At 41.8% G+C, this 17,908-nt stretch overlaps 1 protein-coding gene across 10 annotated transcripts in view; it reads right to left on the reverse strand.

The window, feature by feature from the left end:
- chd9 (chromodomain helicase DNA binding protein 9) overlaps positions 1 to 17,908 on the reverse strand; it is a 194,082-nt gene that overhangs the window by 73,427 nt on the left and 102,747 nt on the right. For 6 of the 10 annotated variants that reach the window (XR_004414545.1, XM_033036335.1, XM_033036340.1 and 3 more), the window contains one exon: positions 5,990 to 6,330. Coding sequence is in view for 9 of the 10 variants with exons in the window: in XM_033036335.1 (XP_032892226.1) it covers positions 5,990 to 6,330 (341 nt within the window). In the remaining variant the exon portion in view is untranslated. Of the gene's footprint in view, positions 1 to 5,989; positions 6,331 to 9,336; positions 9,570 to 9,688; positions 10,025 to 17,908 lie in introns of those variants that run through there. The other 4 variants (XM_033036342.1, XM_033036341.1, XM_033036338.1 and 1 more) reach the window with 3 other exon arrangements.

The raw sequence follows: 17,908 nt of genomic DNA on the forward strand, positions 1-17,908 counted from the left end.
TCTGGTGGTCCTAATATGTCAGCAATAAACATTCAATTAGGAAGGTGATCATTGCGCGACTAAGTGAATAAAACGCCATGCTAGTTTTACAAGTCAAATTATTGTCACGTGAAACATGTCTGGGGATTGGGAGAATTCTAAGAGTTAGGGGAAAAATCAACACTAAGAAAGTAGAATATGTAAATTAACTTCTAAATAGTATATTAAAAAATTGAAGAGATTTTGTAATCATATAAAATTCTACAGAGCAGCAAAAGTCAATGTCGGAGACAAAAGCAGAAAAATAGAATGGGAAACAGATCAATGGTTGAGGAAATCCAGCATTTACGACAAAATATTTAAGGCAATAACTACGGTTGAAATGGCAGGAGTTAAACGTCGAATGAACGTGCAGCTAATAGAGCTCCAGTGAGCCAGGTTCAATCCTGACCTACAGTGCTGTCTTTGCAAAGTTTGCATATTCTCCCTGGGGGCATCATGGGTTTCCTCTGGATGCTGTTTCCCCTCGCATCAAAGGGGACCACAGAAACCTGTTCTTGCCCATAATTCTTATGTCCATTCTTTGCATCGTAGATTGAATTGATTGAATTGAATCCTTTATTTGTCATTCAGACCTTTCGGCCTGAACGAAATGTCGTTGCCTGCAGCCATACATGTAATAATAAACAACACACAATAAACACAAATTAACATCCACCACAGTGAGTTCACCAAGCACCTCCTCACTGTGATGGAGGCAAAAGTCTTAGGGTTGCTGTCTCTTCCCTCCTCTTCTCCCTCTGCACTGAGGCGATACCCCACCGGGCGATGGTAAGTCAGTCCCGCGGTTCAAGCTCCGCGGCCCAGGGGTGATCGAAGCTGCCGCCCTCCAGTCCCGCGGACGCAGTTGTTGCCACGGGAGCTCCGGAAAACAGGCATCAACCTGTGACCCGCGAGCTCCCGACGATGTCATCCACTGGCCCGCGGCCGAGCCCCAGATTCAGGTCGCCGCCGCCTCAGCCACCGGAGCACCGTCTCCGCCCCGCACCGGGCCGCCCTCACGGGAGCGTCTCAGCCCCGCACCGGGCCGCCCACACGGCAGCGTCTCAGCCCCGCACCAGGCCGCCCTCACAGGAGCACCTTCCAGCCAGGAGCCGGGCCGCCCACACGGGAGCGCCTTCCAGCCGGGAGCCGGGCCGCCCTCACAGGAGTGTCTCAGCCCCGCGCCGTCCACCCTCACCGGAGCGCCGAGTCGTGCCACTGCCCGAACGCCGCCGCAGCTCGAAGACGGCCAGCCTCGCGTTGGTAAGTCCTGGCTGGCTCTACCTCCGGATCCTCGAGGTCGGTCGCAGGTTGGAGGCCGCCAGCTCCGCCATTAGGCTTCAGCTCAGACGGGGGATACGACAAGAAAGTCGCATTCCCCCGAAGGGAGAGACAGAAAGCCCTGTTTCACCCCCCACCCACACACATAACACCACCCAATAACCAAAAGTTTAACTGAACAACACAAAAAAAACAACACAAAAAAGTAAAAACAGACAGACTGCAGGCGAGCCGCAGCCGTTTCACAGCGCCGCCACTTCCGGACTAACTCAGTTTAACTCAGATTTACTCAGTACTGATAAGAAATGGAGACTGGACCCCGATCTGGATCTTTTCCACAATATCCTGAGCCTGGTCTGAGCAGCCAACTTCTTTTGCATTTTTGGCTGTAATGTTTGGCCTCTATTCTACCTGTCAATTAAAATTGCTTGTCTCCAAAAGTCCCATTGCCCTGGTCACAGTATAGATCCAAATGCAAAATAACCAGTTGCCTCAGAACAAGCAGCAGAAAAATACACTGTAACATCAAGACATTTCACATAAATAACATACCCTTGGACCATGACCCCACTGACGAGCACCAGGCCACCATATCTAGCACCATCACCGACTTCATCAATTCCCACGCCCTGCCCGACCAAGCTTCCAACCTCATCGTTCCCCAGCCCCGCACGGCCCGTTTTTACCTTCTCCCCAAAATCCACAAACCCGGCTCTCCCGGCAGACCCATTGTCTCTGCTTGTTCGTGCCCCACCGAACTCATCTCCACATACCTTGACTCCATACTATCCCCCTTGGTCAAATCCCTTCCCACCTATGTTCTAGACACCTCAGACACTCTCCGCTGCCTCCGCGCATTCCACTCTCTAGGCCCTCACCCCCTCATCTTCACCATGGATGTCCAGTCACTCTACACCTCCATCCCCCACCAGGATTACCTCAAAGCCCTCCGGTTCTTCCTCGACCAGAGGAGCAACCTATACCCAGCCACTGACACCCTCCTCCGCCTAGCGGAGTTGGTCCTCACCCTCAACAACTTTACGTTTGACTCCTCCCATTTCCTCCAAACACAAGGCGTAGCTATGGGCACACGCATGGGCCCCAGCTACGCCTGCCTCTTTGTCGGGTACGTTGAACAATCCTTGTTCAATACGTACCAGGGCCCCATCCCCGACCCCTACCTCCGTTACATTGACGACTGCTTTGGGGCCACCTCCTGCACCCACACACAACTGACTGACTTCATCCACTTCACCACCAACTTCCATCCGGCACTCCCATACACCTGGACCATTTCCGACACTTCCCTACCATTCCTTGACCTCACCATCTCCATCGCAGGGGACAGACTTCTGACCGACATACACTACAAACCAACTGACTCACATGGCTATCTGGACTACACGTCTTCCCACCCTGCCCCCTGTAAAGACTCCATCCCCTACTCCCAATTCCTCCGCCTACGCCGCATCTGCTCCCAGGATGAGACGTTCCACACCAGGGCATCGGAAATGTCCTTGTTCTTCAGGGAACGGGGATTCCCCTCCGCCACCATAGATGAGGCTCGCACCAGGGTCTCATCCATACCCCGCAATACTGCTCTCTCTCCCCATCCCCGCACTCGCAACAAGGGCAGAGTCCCCCTAGTCCTCACCTTTCACCCCACCAGCCGGCAAATACAACAAATAATCCTCCGCCATTTCCGCCACCTCCAACGTGACCCACCACTCGCACATCTTCCCATCTCCCCCTATGTCTGTCTTCCGCAAAGACCGCTCCCTCCGCAACTCCCTTGTCAATTCTTCCCTTCCCTCCCGTACCACCCCCTCCCCGGGCACTTTCCGTTGCAACAGCAAGAAATGCAACACCTGTCCCTTCACCTCCCCCCTCGACTCCATTCAAGGACCCAAGCAGTCGTTTCAGGTGCGACTAAGGTTCACCTGTATCTCCTCCAACCTCATCTACTGCATCCGCTGCTCTAGATGTCAGCTGATTTACATCGGGGAGACTAAGCGGAGGTTGGGCGATCGTTTCGCCGAACACCTCCGCTCAGTCCGCAATAACCTACCTGAACTCCCGGTGGCTCAGCACTTCAACTCCCCCTCCCATTCCCAATCCGACCTCTCTGTCCTGGGTCTCCTCCATTGCCAGAGTGAGCAACACCGGAAATTGGAGGAACAGCACCTCATATTCCGCCTGGGTTGCTTGCGTCCGGATGGCATGAACGTTGAATTCTCCCAGTTTTGCTAGCCCTTGCTGTCTCCTCCCCTTCCTTAACCCTCGGGGGGCTCCTCCTCCTCCCTTTTTCCTTCCTTCTCCCCCCCACCCCCCATCAGTCTGAAGAAGGGTTTCGGCCCGAAACGTCGCCTATTTCCTTCGTTCCATAGATGCTGCTGCACCCGCTGAGTTTCTCCAGCATTTTTGTGTACCTTCACATAAATAACAGATGGCTACAGGCTATTTTTATGGTTTTCAAATTTTGCTTTTCAGGATCTGATTAGCATTATCAAAATAGATTTTTAAAAAGTTGCATCAAATAGAATTTTAAAAGATAAACCTAAATGCTAGGAACTCTGATTGAATCTCAGCAGACAACATAGAGCTGCTGTCTCGCACGGCCAGCGATCCAAGTTTAATCTTGATCTCTGGCACTGTCAGTGTGGAGTCTGCATGCCCTCCTTTTAATCATGTGGGGTTTACTCCGGATGGTCCAGTTTCCTCCCACAGCCCAAAGACTTGCAGATTGCAGGTTTATTGGTGATTGAAAAATCACCTCTTGTGTCAAATCTATGTGAAGTTGATAGGAGTTTGGGGAAAATAAAATGGAATATAAAGTTACATGGTCGATGCAGACTCGAATGAAGGGTCTGTGACTCTGCCTCAAACCATCATCAAAAACTGGAAAAGAGCAGGAAAACATTATAATCCAATGAAAGCCCATTATGTGACGTGCTCCTCACATCAAAACAGTCAAATGAGATTAAAAAATGGTGAAATGTGCATTCAAACCTATTTATCTGGTACAACACAACCAAAAAATCACTTCTATTTCAGATGTTAACAGCGTGACACTGTTGCCACCAGGTTGACAGACTGTCGTGCATCAATACAAACAGTGTAATATAACAGTGATCAACTGTCACCCCGCTCAGGCATCTGACCCAGGGCATGAGGCCAACTGACCACAGGTGGTCTCGCACTGCCTCTATTTCCCTTTGGATGTTGGCTAACAGCAACTGATACAAAACAAAGGTTTTAAAGCGCTCTCTAGGAACTTGACAAATCAGCTGTGAAAAAAGAATGATTAGAATGCAGGGAGCACCCACTGTCATTTCACTAATTCAGTGCAAACTTGGACACAGTTCAGTTTTCTCTGACAAATAAACTAGTGGAAGTAAACAATGATACCCGTTTTAACTTTTAGGCGCCAACCAGCCCAGTGATATTTTTCCTGGTATCTTTAATAGTGGTTTTGAAATTTCAGGATAAAATACCAGCTGACAAAGCATCTACTAAATCACTTTACCTTCAGCTCAACAGCATTAGTAGTTTAATTTGTCCACTGTGACATTTAAGCAGCTTTTGGATGGGGACATGGACATGCAGGGTATGGACGGATATGGATCACGTGCAGGCAAATGTGCAGGATTTGCAATCATGTTCGGCACAGATATAGTGGATCGAGGGGCCTATTCCTGAGCAATACTGTTCTATGTAAAAAAAGTGGGAGCAGCCTTAATGCATACAGCACTAAATGCAGCTTTTTTTTCTCTTGCTGAATAATGCAGTGGTCACAACATTTACCATTTGTTTGTACATGGAAATTCACAAGTAAATTTCTTTGCTGGTAATTTTATATCAGATTCACCAACATTTACATATTTCTAAAGCATTATGAATAGATTTTGGGCAGTTTTCATGCATTTATCATTTAAAACTGTTGAAACCAAGTCTAAGTCAGGTGAGGTTAACCATTCTCTGAGATGTTCAACAATCCAGTACATATATCAATTTTAGGTAAACTATGATAGTCAAAGTTATGAGTGTGAATAATGTAAAGCAAAGGGGCACCCAGAATCACTAACATAATTCTGCACATTGGTCCATCCTTCCCCTTAACTTTTTCCGGTCTAACAAACCATTCTGTTGATTCAATTATCATTTGACACCAAAAGTTAAATCAATCTTTTGGCTTATTCATATTCATGTCATTATTGTTTAAATACAATGACTGGAATGGTGATGGAATCACATTCAATATCAATACAAGGTTAATAATAATAATAATTCAATATTAACGGAAATGTTATGAGGCTAATGGGAAACTGGCACAAGGATGGAAGTAGATGTTTCTATAATTCAATATAATTCCAAAACTATGTGGTAGCAGTCGGTCAATATTTAGATTTGGAAATCATTCACTATTTAAAAAAAACAAAACTAAGTGAATAATGGCTTTGTGGCTCTGGATATTTTACAAATTTTACTTTTGTGAAGTGTCACAATATCTTTGTCTACTAAATGGGAAGTGTATAACTTAAAATCTTCTGTGTATGAAGGAGCTGCAGATGATTGTTTAAACTGTAGACACAAAATGCTGGGGTAACTCAGCGGGACAGGTAGCATCTCTGCACCAGATCTGATTGGTTGCAAGCATTGTATACGGGAGCAAGCTCTCACAACTTACCTTATTTTTGCGATATCCTTTGGCTTGGAACATAAACCGGTTTTAGATTTTTTTGATTCTTTATCCTTCTGTTTCGCTTTGCTTTTTCCTGACTTCCTTTCTTCCTTTCGAGCAGACCCAGTGGACAAACAGGCTGGGTTTACCACCCTGGGAATATTCTGCTCTCCACGTGCCTTTGCCTTCGCTATTGCTTCCGATATGATCCGATTGGCTTTCTCTTGCTTATTCTGCATCTCCTTCTTTTTCTGTTTGTTTCCAGTCATCAGCTGTGCATTCTGTGACTTGATAATCTGCTTCGCTTGTGGACTCGAACCATCAACAGTGGTCTGGGAGGAAGGTGGCTGCAAAATAACATATATACGTTATAGATATTTCAGGGGAAATAATTGCTCTTGTATGCTTGAGCAAAAACCTAGGAGCTGGAGCATCACCTGTACCCACCTATCAGTTGTCAAGCCTTGCCCCCTCCTACCTGCCTTTTCCTGCTTTCTTCCCCTTATTCCAGTCTGAAGATGTGTCCCGATCCAAAACATCATCTGCCCATTTCCTCCATAGGTGCTACCTGCCCTACAGAGTTCCTCCAGCACTTTGTTTTTTTTGCACAAGATTCCAGCACCTGCAGTTTTGTGTTGCAACTAAATACATAAATACTTTATGTATTTAATTGCAATTCAAATTATTCTGTGGTCCACCATCAGATTTGAAATACGCATAGAAAATAATATTAAATCTATACATAATTACTTTCCGTAATATACATTTTCTAAAAAGTTAAGCTCTTTCCCCTACTGGAAAACTCAGCAAGGTGATCCAAGTGAAGCTATATTTGTATGTAAATAGAATAACAATGATAAGTGTCTCTCATGCTTATCCAAATGGTCATATGCATTACATAACTCTAGAGTACTCACTGTCAATATCTTGAGGGTTGAAGCCTTGATTATCCAGCATCAATTGACAAGGAGTAGCCATTGTGTGCATATGCCCGATGTACACCTTCTATAACAATGACTGTATTCCCAACTCACCAAAGGGGAAAGTAAACAGCAAGGCCAAAAAAATTGATTTAAAGGCAACCTTGAAATAAACATCAAGAGATGCCGCAACAAGATCACAGAGAAGGAGACAGAAAGCCAGTGTTAGGCTTTCTGGAGGAAACCTAACAGAGAAGCCACCTTTATTAAAATTGTTTTTTACTTGTTCTAGATAAATACATATGGGACTTGTTTCAACGTAATTGTGGTCTCATCCTGCCCTCTAACATTACCTGTCCTGTTTGCTAGTGTGTCTACAGCTCTTGTAGCAGTCTCAGTCACCCGAGGACCCTTATTTGATGAATGTGAAAGAGGTTATCTTCAACCCTGTGGGATCGCCAAGATAAAGCTAACCATTCACAGTACTACAAAACATTTTATTCCCACAATAAGGCAGAGATTGCATGTCGTATAGAAATATATACCACCCCACTCACATAATCTGAAGGTCCTTAATAGAAGCTTTAATTCCACAGATTGATGGATTGAAAACAGTGCAGAAACATATAATTGTACAGAGTTATTAACAAATTGAGACAGACGATAGCAAATGGTTTTCAATGCAGGCCCACTTGAGGTCATATTTTATGAAATCAAAATCACAAAACCAAGTATTTTCTAAATTAAGAAATAGTACATTTAAAGAGATTTAGGGGGTCCATATACATAAATCATTAAAAATCAGAGACTGGTACATAAGATAAGTAAAGAATCTAAAGAAATGCTATCATTTTTACCGAGGAATGGATTATAAGCTGATAGAGGTTATGCTATCCTCTACAAAGACTGCACGTAGAAAGCATCTGCAAGTGTAGTTTAGAATTAGCAGATTTTACTGAGAGTCGAGAATTAAAATTTAAGAATTATCTCACAAACCATGGATTATATTCTCTGGGACTTAGAGGGTTAAAGTTGCTTTATGTTCGCACTGAGGCAAACTAATAGGGGAGCTGAAAATAAACTATTTCTCGTAGTTATAGACTTGATGACCAGTAGTAAATTTGGGAATGATGAGGGGTAGAAGTTAGGTCGCAAAATAAACAGTCATACTTAATGGGAGAACAGGTTTCAAAGCCTTGAATGAGCCAAACTCAATCCAAACATCCATAAAGATCAAGCTCGGCGATTCCTCAATCAGCTGACTTGATATGCTCAGAGCAAAAAGTTTCCAACAGTTTTCCCACTCCCAGAGCTAGAACATTTATTCAGCAAATCTCAAGCATGAAGAATAGATAAGATTTTAGCGTGGAACATGAAATGCAAAATTCTCCTAGAGGAAGACAATTCTAAAGGCATTAGATGACTATAGCATCGACAAATTTCAAGTCATAGTGAATCTGGACATCAGCAAGTCATCACAGCCGTCATGAACTTGGCAATCGAGTAAACATTTGGACGAAAGGTACCAATTTAGATAAAGCACAAGTTACATTTATAGATGTGTTTATACAATGCAATACATTACAGAAGGTGACAAGAGAGAGGTTTCTTCTGTTTGCCATTAAAAGTGAAATTAAGGATAAATGCCTCATTCAGATATTTACACATCTTTGACGAAGAGGAAATTTCTTCCAAAGTAGCAAAGAGAAAATCCAAACATTTGGTACACAACAACATTGACTGCGTGATTGTGGAAACTCGTTGCTATTTAAAATTCTGGTAAACCAGTAGAGAGGCTGCAGCTACAAAACTATAAACACGTTAGTTTATATTTTTCCAAGTCTTAAATGTTAAACGAGTAAAACAGCGAGTAAAACTGCATGCACAATTTTAGAATGAACAAAAATAAAATAAAGATAGAGATCAATTAAATTCTCCAAACTAAACTGCAAATTATTGCCACTGGACCATACACAATATTGACTTCCCAGTCCAGATTTAAATAGAAAGAACAAAGGGTCTAAAAGTAGATCTGAATACGTGACCAAAGCCCCTTAGTTCAGCATCAACAATATTTTTAGGACAGCTTGACTACAGGCAGAGACATTAGCTGCAAAAGCTGTCACCATTCTAACAAGCTGTATATTATATGCAATCATAGAAAAGCTAAAAGGAACCTTGTTTAAAAGATGCATGTGTATGTTTCCCCGGTATAACTGCAATTTTTTTACTCCGTTCATTATCCACCTGCTAAACAGGCATAAACCAATGGCCTTATTCAGAGAGATTTAAACAAACAAGCTGTTAATATAATTACTGCACCAATTTTGAAATATGTTAAGGACACCACATTTACCCACTGCACCTTTCCAGGAATAGCTTCCCGTTTAAATAGAGCAGTAAGATACATCTTAGCATGTCTGTGTTTCTCACCCATAAATGAGCTGCTGACTACAGCAAAGTAAATTGCCACCAGGCATTTCCAAACAGATTTTCAGGCCAATGCCAGTGCACTCCACTGGATAATATTTCTGCACATGCTTCATCAGCCTAACAGTAGCGCTGCAGCACTGGTATGCAGTGGCAATCAAACAGCTTTCAAACATTGTGAACAAATGCCACCTTTAGGTCTGAGCTAACAAATAACACAAGGCTAGAGAAAGCTGCAACAGCTAACATGGCGGTGCATGGCGACTCAGTCACCAGCCAGTAGAAAAGAAGGTTATGCAATCCCATTAGCCTTTAGTCCAAACCCCTCCTCCCACTTATTCAGTCTTTCACTTACCCTTCCTCTAGACCTCCTCACAGAAGCCATCTTTTCATTCAACAAAGGCTAGCCCTCCGCTGTTTCACCTCCGGCTTTGCTCGTGAGGAAGGCATTGAATGATAACTGCTAAGTGCCCTAGTTAGCGTGCTGCAGTGAAGATACACACTTGGCTTCACAAAAACACATTATGATTTTATCAACGTTTGTCCTCCCTGCGAATCAATACTGCCAAACATATAATCAGCGCACATCCAGACAAGGTAGTACTGCACACGGTCCTGTTTGCACGAGAACATGTGAATATCTAATTAATAGAGGCTTATAAATCTCGTCTCCAATAAAGCTAAGTAAAATTATGCACCAAAGCATGAAAATGCATCTGTTTGAATAGAAATGTTGTTCAATAACTGTCGACATTCTGCTCACTTGGACCAGCAGATGGTGCTGCTTGTTGGTATTCTCTCAGGTTTTAATATAAAACGCCTACCTCCCCATTCCCAACCTGCACCCTCCCCCCACCTAAAGGACTGCTTGCATCTGCATCTCTGTCTCTTCATCGTAATGGCTCAATTGTTTTTCTGTAAGCATACACTTGTTCTCATTTTTATGGTGTCTATACATAGATAAAGAACAAGACGTTTGGAAGAAAATATATTTAGATACGATACCAGATCTTATCCACAGAACAGAAAATTAAAGTGAATTGGATTTATTTTCTTTTGCTTTTCATTTAAAAAAAAACTCATTTCAATGTAGATAGCAAGTCAACAGCAATCTTCATAGCCAAGCAAAAAAATATTATGTTCGAAGATTTTGCCTGCAGGTAGGATACATGGCACAGAAACAGGCCAATTGGGCCAACCAGTCCATGCTGGAATTGATGTTCCATTTGAGCATCCTCTTAGTTTTACCTGAATAAATCTATTAGACCCTCTATTCTCTTCTCCAGCCTTCCCTTAATGGTCCCAATGTTACTCATATTAGCCATAACCTGCTAAATATTGAATTTTAAAAATGATTAGTATAATAATGAATGATTTAATGAATATCGTTTAACATTTGCTCAGTTTTTTGTTTAAAAAAAAGAGGTCAGGCTCATTCTGCTCAATATCAGTGGGACAGGCAACTGGTAAAATTGACAGATTAAAAAACAAAATTAAGATAGTTGCCCAGCTTTAGCATAAACAGTGACAGCTAAGCGAATACAAAACCAATGGGAAGCCTACGTCTATTTCATGCTTATGAATATGTGGTGAGAAGACATTATTTATAAGGCAGAATTTAGCCGTGATTTCCATCTCCAAACTACAAACCAGAAAAGTCACCAGATCAATGCCTTATCAAAACTGCCTTAACAGGTCCAGGGCTGGGTTGTTTTAATCACTAGTTTGGGATTTTAAGCAGGTTGGGGTGAAAATGGGAAGATAGGGGGTCAGAAGACAGATCCGATGAGGTAAATAAATGTGAAGAAACTGCAAGCTAGGTTGAGATTAGAAAGGAGCAACTGCAGATGCTGGTTAATACACAAAATGACATGGATAGGCGACGTTTTAGGTCAAGACACTTATACCTTTCAACTTTTTTTTACGTCTAGAGTTTTTGCTTCGCCCATTGTACTGAGAGAAAATGGCAAAAACAAATTTGGACAGTAAAAAGTATTAAAAGGCTTATACTTTAAATGGATTGCAGAATGTAGCATGCTTATGGGAAGAGAAGAAAAATACACTAATGAGGACTATTCTTGAAATGTGATAATGGTTCTGATTAAAGCTTCACGACCACCTGACTACGGTCCACATGTCAGTTTCCAGCAGATAAATCATTTGAATCAGCGTTCAGTTCTCATAAAACATGACAACAAGATCCGTTTGCCAACAGAACAAACAACAACGGAGTGCCAGCTGAACATTTGTTTCTCCCGTCTGACGGCCTGTGAAACCCCGCATACAACTGCAAGTGACAAGGTAAACAATTCTCAGAATACCACTTGCACACCACGTCCACCAACACACCGTGCCAGTGCAAGGCCACATCAGCTCATTCACCGGAGAGAAATGGCCGCCTAGCCTTGTAATAAGTGGCTCACTGCTAACATTGCACTTTTGCTAAAAAGGAAAGGATAAACCAAGTAATTACCTTGTGACAGAGCACGCTAAAATAGAAAGTCAAATAATAAATAATTTCAAAAAGCAGCCGTAGAATTTGACAGCGCCAGTCCAGATATATTACACTGCCCTTATGAAAACAAAAATGGGATTCCTTCCCCCAGTTTTAAAGCGGAAATATTTATAAATTAGTCAAATCAGAAAAAGGTATAAGAAATATACAACTAAGCAATGGAAATTTAATAATATACCTTAATTACAAGGTTAAAAAAAAACAGGGGATACTAGAACTGCTGAAAATTTAATTTTCCATTTAATATTTTTCTTTTTAAAATCCCACTGCACACACTAATTGCTTGCCTGGACGTTGTTATGATCCACTCTAGGCTTTTAGCATGGCTGATTTGTTAGCAGTCCTTCAGAAGTGGATGTCACCTGAGCTGTAAGAAAAGTATACCAAACAAATGCGTTGCCTCAAATATCCTCTGTCAGCATTAGCATTTCTGAAAATAATTGTAATTGTTTGCCATTTCTGTTTTTAAGATCGGAAAAGAAAAAGGACAGCATCAGAATGCATTGAGATTGGCACAATGCAGGTGAACAGATGTAACTGTGCAACAGAGACAGTGACTGGCAGAGTTCCCACAATTTGACATCAGGAAATCCAAAGCTGTCCTTTCCAGACTCGCTAAAAGCACAAAATCCTTGCCAGTGACCCCACCCCTTCCCTTGTCTGCTAGCTTTGGCCAAACATGACTGCAGCAGACGAGTTTACTACCAGACTCCGCTTCAAACTACACACACTATTCACAAACGTAACTGTTTGTTGCTCCCTTCGAGGGATGTAGGTGGATCGAGAGGTCTGAATAGACCCAAATTTTACACATACACACACACACACGAGTAGAGTCACAAGACAACTTAGATTTTAAATACTGCAAGTACTGAACTGTTATCCTTGTTCAAGTGCAAAATCACAAGTCACTCAAGAACTCAATCCATTTAAAAGTCTGAACTATAAATCCACTAGTTCTCTAACATGCAGTGGATGGATAACATCTTGCATTTATATTATGACATGGCTGACATCTCCAAAGACAGGGATGATACCAACAGCGCCATTAAGAGGACAAATGTGAAATACTTGATGCAATAAACAAAGTAAAATGGAAATTATTACAGAATGAGCACCTCCGAAATTGAATAAATCAGCAACGTGGATAGATGAAATAATTTTCGAGCTGGTAAAAGAATCAAGGAGGAAGTAGTGGAGTCACTGGCCATCATTTTATAATCCTGCCCTTGAGTATAGATTGGTTCAGGAGGATTGAGCTCACTACTAACATTGTACTTTTGTTGAAAAAGGGAAGGAAGGGATAAACCAAGTAATTACAAACCAGTTAATTTAACTTCAGTCATGGGCAAATTAATGGAATGAATTATTTTGGAAAGGTACAGATTAATCACAGAGAGTCAGCATGGATTGATTAAGAGATAATTCAGTTGGACTAACTTCATTGAATTTTGTTGAGGAGTTAGTGGACGGCCAATGTGGGCAATGCATTTGAGAAATTCTTGCATTTTTGCAAGACTTTTGATACGATTCCCCTTTGCACACGTCAATAAAATAAAAGCACCATGGTAATAAGAAGGCTGCAACAAATATTTGATCCAGAATTGGCTGAGTGGCAGGAGGCAAAAGGTAGAGGTTTGTAGAATGTGTAGAAAGGAACTGCAGATGCTGGTTTAAGCTGAAGGAGTTGGAATAACTCAGTGGGTCAGCCTAACCCGCTGTGTTACTCTAGCACTATGTGTCTATCTTTGGTAAAGGTTTCCAGATGTTCTTGTGACCATCACTAATGAGGTTCCCCAATACTTGACCCATTCCTTTTTTGTAAGGTATATCAATGACTTTTAATGTATATTGGACTAAAGTATAAGGGGTCTGATAAAAAGATGCAGCATGAAAGTATACCATAAAGATATGGCATGATGAGGAACACTGGCAAGGGACAATGTCCACAAATACTTAAAAAATAGTAGGACAAGATGCTTTCCTTATTAGCCAGGCCACTAAATTTAAAAGAAAGGTGGTTTTGTAGGAACTGTAACTCCACCTGTTGGACCACATCTCAAGAAACATGAAATCCAGGAACAACCGACTGCAGCCTGGATGATGCAGGACAATTTAGGAGGTTGCAGGGCCAAAAGAAAAGTCAGGATAGGATAAAGTTATGTTCCTTTCTTATTAACAAAGGCAATTTGAGGTGTATAAAAATTATGAATACCTTAGAAGAACAGGAAATATCCATTTCCATTAGCAAAAAAAGGTGAAAAAGCAGGGGGTCACAAACTGAAAGTTATTGGTAGGATTAGAGAGTAGATGAACAAAATACATTTCTCTCAAATCTGGAACTTACCACCTTTAACCTTGCAGTATAGGTTACAACCCGTCATCACATTTAAAACATGTTTGCATGTGTCCTCAAAGTGCCATGACTTGCAGGGCCATCATCCTGATGTTGGGAGATGGACTCGGGTTGAGTGGCCCAGATTCAAATGAGCCAATTGGTCTACCTCTGTGATATAATACTGTTGTCCCAAAGCAACTCACAGGAGCAATATCAAGAAAGGAAAAATGATATTAACCCTCCAAGGAAATGTTATGCAAGGTAAAAAAATACTTGGCCAAAGAGTATGGAAAAAACAAGATCATTGGAGAAAAATTAATAGGTGGCGTTTCAGCTCAGGACCCTTCTTCAGACTGAAGAATGGTCTGAAGAAGGGTTCCGACCCGAAACATTACTTCTTCCTTGACTCCAGAGATGCTGCCTGACCCGCTTAGTTACTCTAGCACTTTGTGTCTGCCTTTGGTAGAAACCAGCATCTGCAGTTCCTTCCTACACATTACAGAGAAGGCATTCCTGAATCCGGGCAACAAAAAGCATGCAATCATTAGGAGAGCAGTAGAAATTATAGATGCACAGAAAATCAGTACAGCAAGTGCACATTTTTATTGAGGGGAGTGTGGTCCGAGAAAGTTATTGCTGAGGAAAAATGCCACAGACATATTTAAAGTGTTAGACAGATAATTTTTACACTCCTGTTCTTTAGGCTAGCGGCCAATACAGGTCAGGAATGATGGCCAACAGGATTTGGCGCAAGTAGAAACAGGTGCAGTAGCTTCATGTGACAAGAATTAATGTTACTGCTTTAAGGCACATAAAATCAACAAAACACCTCTGGCATGAGAACCGAAAATGCTGGAGAAGCATAGATCAGGTGACAATTGTTGGGAGAAAGATCAAGTTAATATTTAAGATCATGTTAACTGAACAGTTAAGTTCAGCACAGTTGCTACCTGACCTAGGAACAAAACACAAAGGGCTGGAGTAACTCAGGCAGGTCTCAAAGCATCTGTTCCTTGTGTGTCCTCCATAGATGCTGCCTGACCTGTTGAGTTACTCCAGCACTTTGTGTTTTGTCTCAAGATTCCAGCATTAGAAGTTCCTTGTGTCTTGTTGATTGAACTATTGTATGCTTCCATCCTTTTTTAAATTCGTATTTCAGATTTCCAGCATTTGCATCTTGTTATTTTGAGTGCCCCTCTGGCAAAACTTAAATCACATCTCAATAATTATGAAGATGATGATGATGATCATATTGGACATGTGCAGATTTAAATTATTTTCTGCCTTCCCAGCTGGGAAAGAAAGGGAACTTAAAGATCACGCATATAAAAATTAACAAAGGGAGAACTTCGAAAATGATTATTCAAATAACTTCTTACAAAATATATAACCATCTGGTCAATGTCTAGTGAGTTTAGCTTTGCATTGATTTTATGTATTAATTAAAGGAAAAGTCCAAAAACAGTCAATAATTGTTTTTGAAGAATTGTATAAGCTCGCCAGTTAAAAACGACTATTTGGATGTGGTGAAATATATATATATGGAAAAGTGCTACATCTGAAGTAATTCTGAATCATTTAAAGACTGGATAGACTCGGCTTGTACACGTCGGAATTCAGAAGACTGAGGGGGGATCTTATAGAAACTTACAAAATTCTTAAGGGGTTGGACAGGCTAGATGCAGGAAGATTATTCCCGATGTTGGGGAAGTCCAGAACTAGGGGTCACAGTTTAAGGATAAGAGGGAAGACTTTTAGGACCGAGATGAGGAAATCATTTTTTACACAGAGTGGTGAATCTGTGGAATTCTCTGCCACAGAAGGTAGTTTAGGCCAGTTCATTGGCTATATTTAAGAGGGAGTTAGATGTGGCCCTTGTGGCTAAAGGGATCAGGGGGTATGGAGAGAAGGCAGGGATGGGATACCGAGTTGGATGATCAGCCATGATCATATCAAATGGCGGTGCAGGCTCGAAGGGCCGAATGGCCTACTCCTGCACCTAATTTCTATGTTTCTATGAAACGTGTGGATGTTCTCAGTGTGATTAAACCTCAGAATTGCTGAAGGCACCAATGCCCCCGTCTGTCAGTAGTAAAAACTGTTGAAGGATCAGACACGTGTCTTCCCTGTGAACTAATGTTTGTTAACCATTGTGCTTTGACAAATTTGTCAAATCAGTGCACACTTTTGTTACACCATGAACGTCATAACTCAATACATCAAAAATTAAATATTAAGCAAATTTAAGTCTAGATAATATGCATGCAGAAACATGAAGCTGCCACCGGAAAACAAGATCACAAAGGATCATTTGCACAGTACAATAAATTACGTCTTTATTTCATGTAGTGAAATCTTTAAATTAAGGGAATACAGTTCTATCGTGACTTGATCAGCACCGTACAAATATAATAAGCCATGATTAGTTTCTTCATCTTGGCATTGTGCATAGCACACACACTGTTCTGACAGTTGCATAATTCTAGTTGAGTGTTACAGCATAAATATACATTTTACAAACACTTGAACAATGAGACATTGGAGGACCAATGGTATCAAGAAAGGGCAAGGAATTACCTTCAACATTCAACACACTGAATTTGTCTTGCATGCACATTCAAATGGATGGGACCAAGTATATGCCAAACATTCCCAAAGTGGAGTATGCGAATATAGGCACAATAATAATTTTCAAAGACATTCATGCCATCCTGGACTGCTTACATTTCTAATAATAACTCATTATAAAAAAGGTTTCTCTCGAGTAGTGGGAAATTGATCTTCAGAGCAGATATTTAAACAAAAGGGTACAGGTTTAAGCGAGCGGTAAAACATTTATAAGGGATTAAAAGATATTGAGATGATGATTTTCCTCTGGCTGAAATCTGACATGCACTAGTGGAGGACAGTACGCTTAGAACATCCAGACTACAGGCAAATTCTTAAGTGCCTGTCCCACTTGGCCGTCATTTGCGCCTCATTTACGTGTCATATGTAAAATAGGTCGACGCGACGTCGCGCGCAAATCACGGCCGGTGCGCGTGACGTCATTAGAATATCCTGCGGCGCGCGGCGACGCATGGTGACATAACCATGCGTCACCACGCAATACACGTGAGACGTCAGGACGCCAGCTTGCAACGCGATACGTCACGCAGGTGGCACGCGAGGATTTCGTGCAGCACGAAATCCTGGAGCGCCTGCGCGATACCGCGCGCAACTCCACACTCCTCCACGTCTCTCCATGCGCCGGTCCCCCGCTACCCATGCGTCACAAAGTAACGACCACATTTTTGGAGGTCGCGTAAATGACGACCAAGTGGGACAGGCCGTTTAGGCACTTCATTCCGAAGAACTGTCCATAGAAAAATAGTAATTTCCCCCAAAACCAAGATATATGTACATATTATAATCTTATGTATGGACTTGGAAAGAGTCATTATCGTAGAAGCAAATTTTAAGTATAATGTTAATGATCCTCAGTTGATTAATTGAATTTTCATTTAAAAAGTGTCCTCCGTAATTATGTTCCTTTAGATTATCGACTTCCAGCCTTAACTATGAATTTCTATGCGGAATTTTTTTCTTTTTTCTTTTTCTTGATCTAAGGAAGAAATATAAAATTATATTGTTGTGGGATGATAGTATTTCCATCATTCATTTATATTGTCTAATCTTCCATGAAAGTGGCATCATAGGTAGATAGGGTGATCAGTCAGAGC

This window comes from Amblyraja radiata, chromosome 17 (assembly GCF_010909765.2).
Source record: "Amblyraja radiata isolate CabotCenter1 chromosome 17, sAmbRad1.1.pri, whole genome shotgun sequence".
NCBI lineage: Eukaryota > Metazoa > Chordata > Chondrichthyes > Rajiformes > Rajidae > Amblyraja > Amblyraja radiata.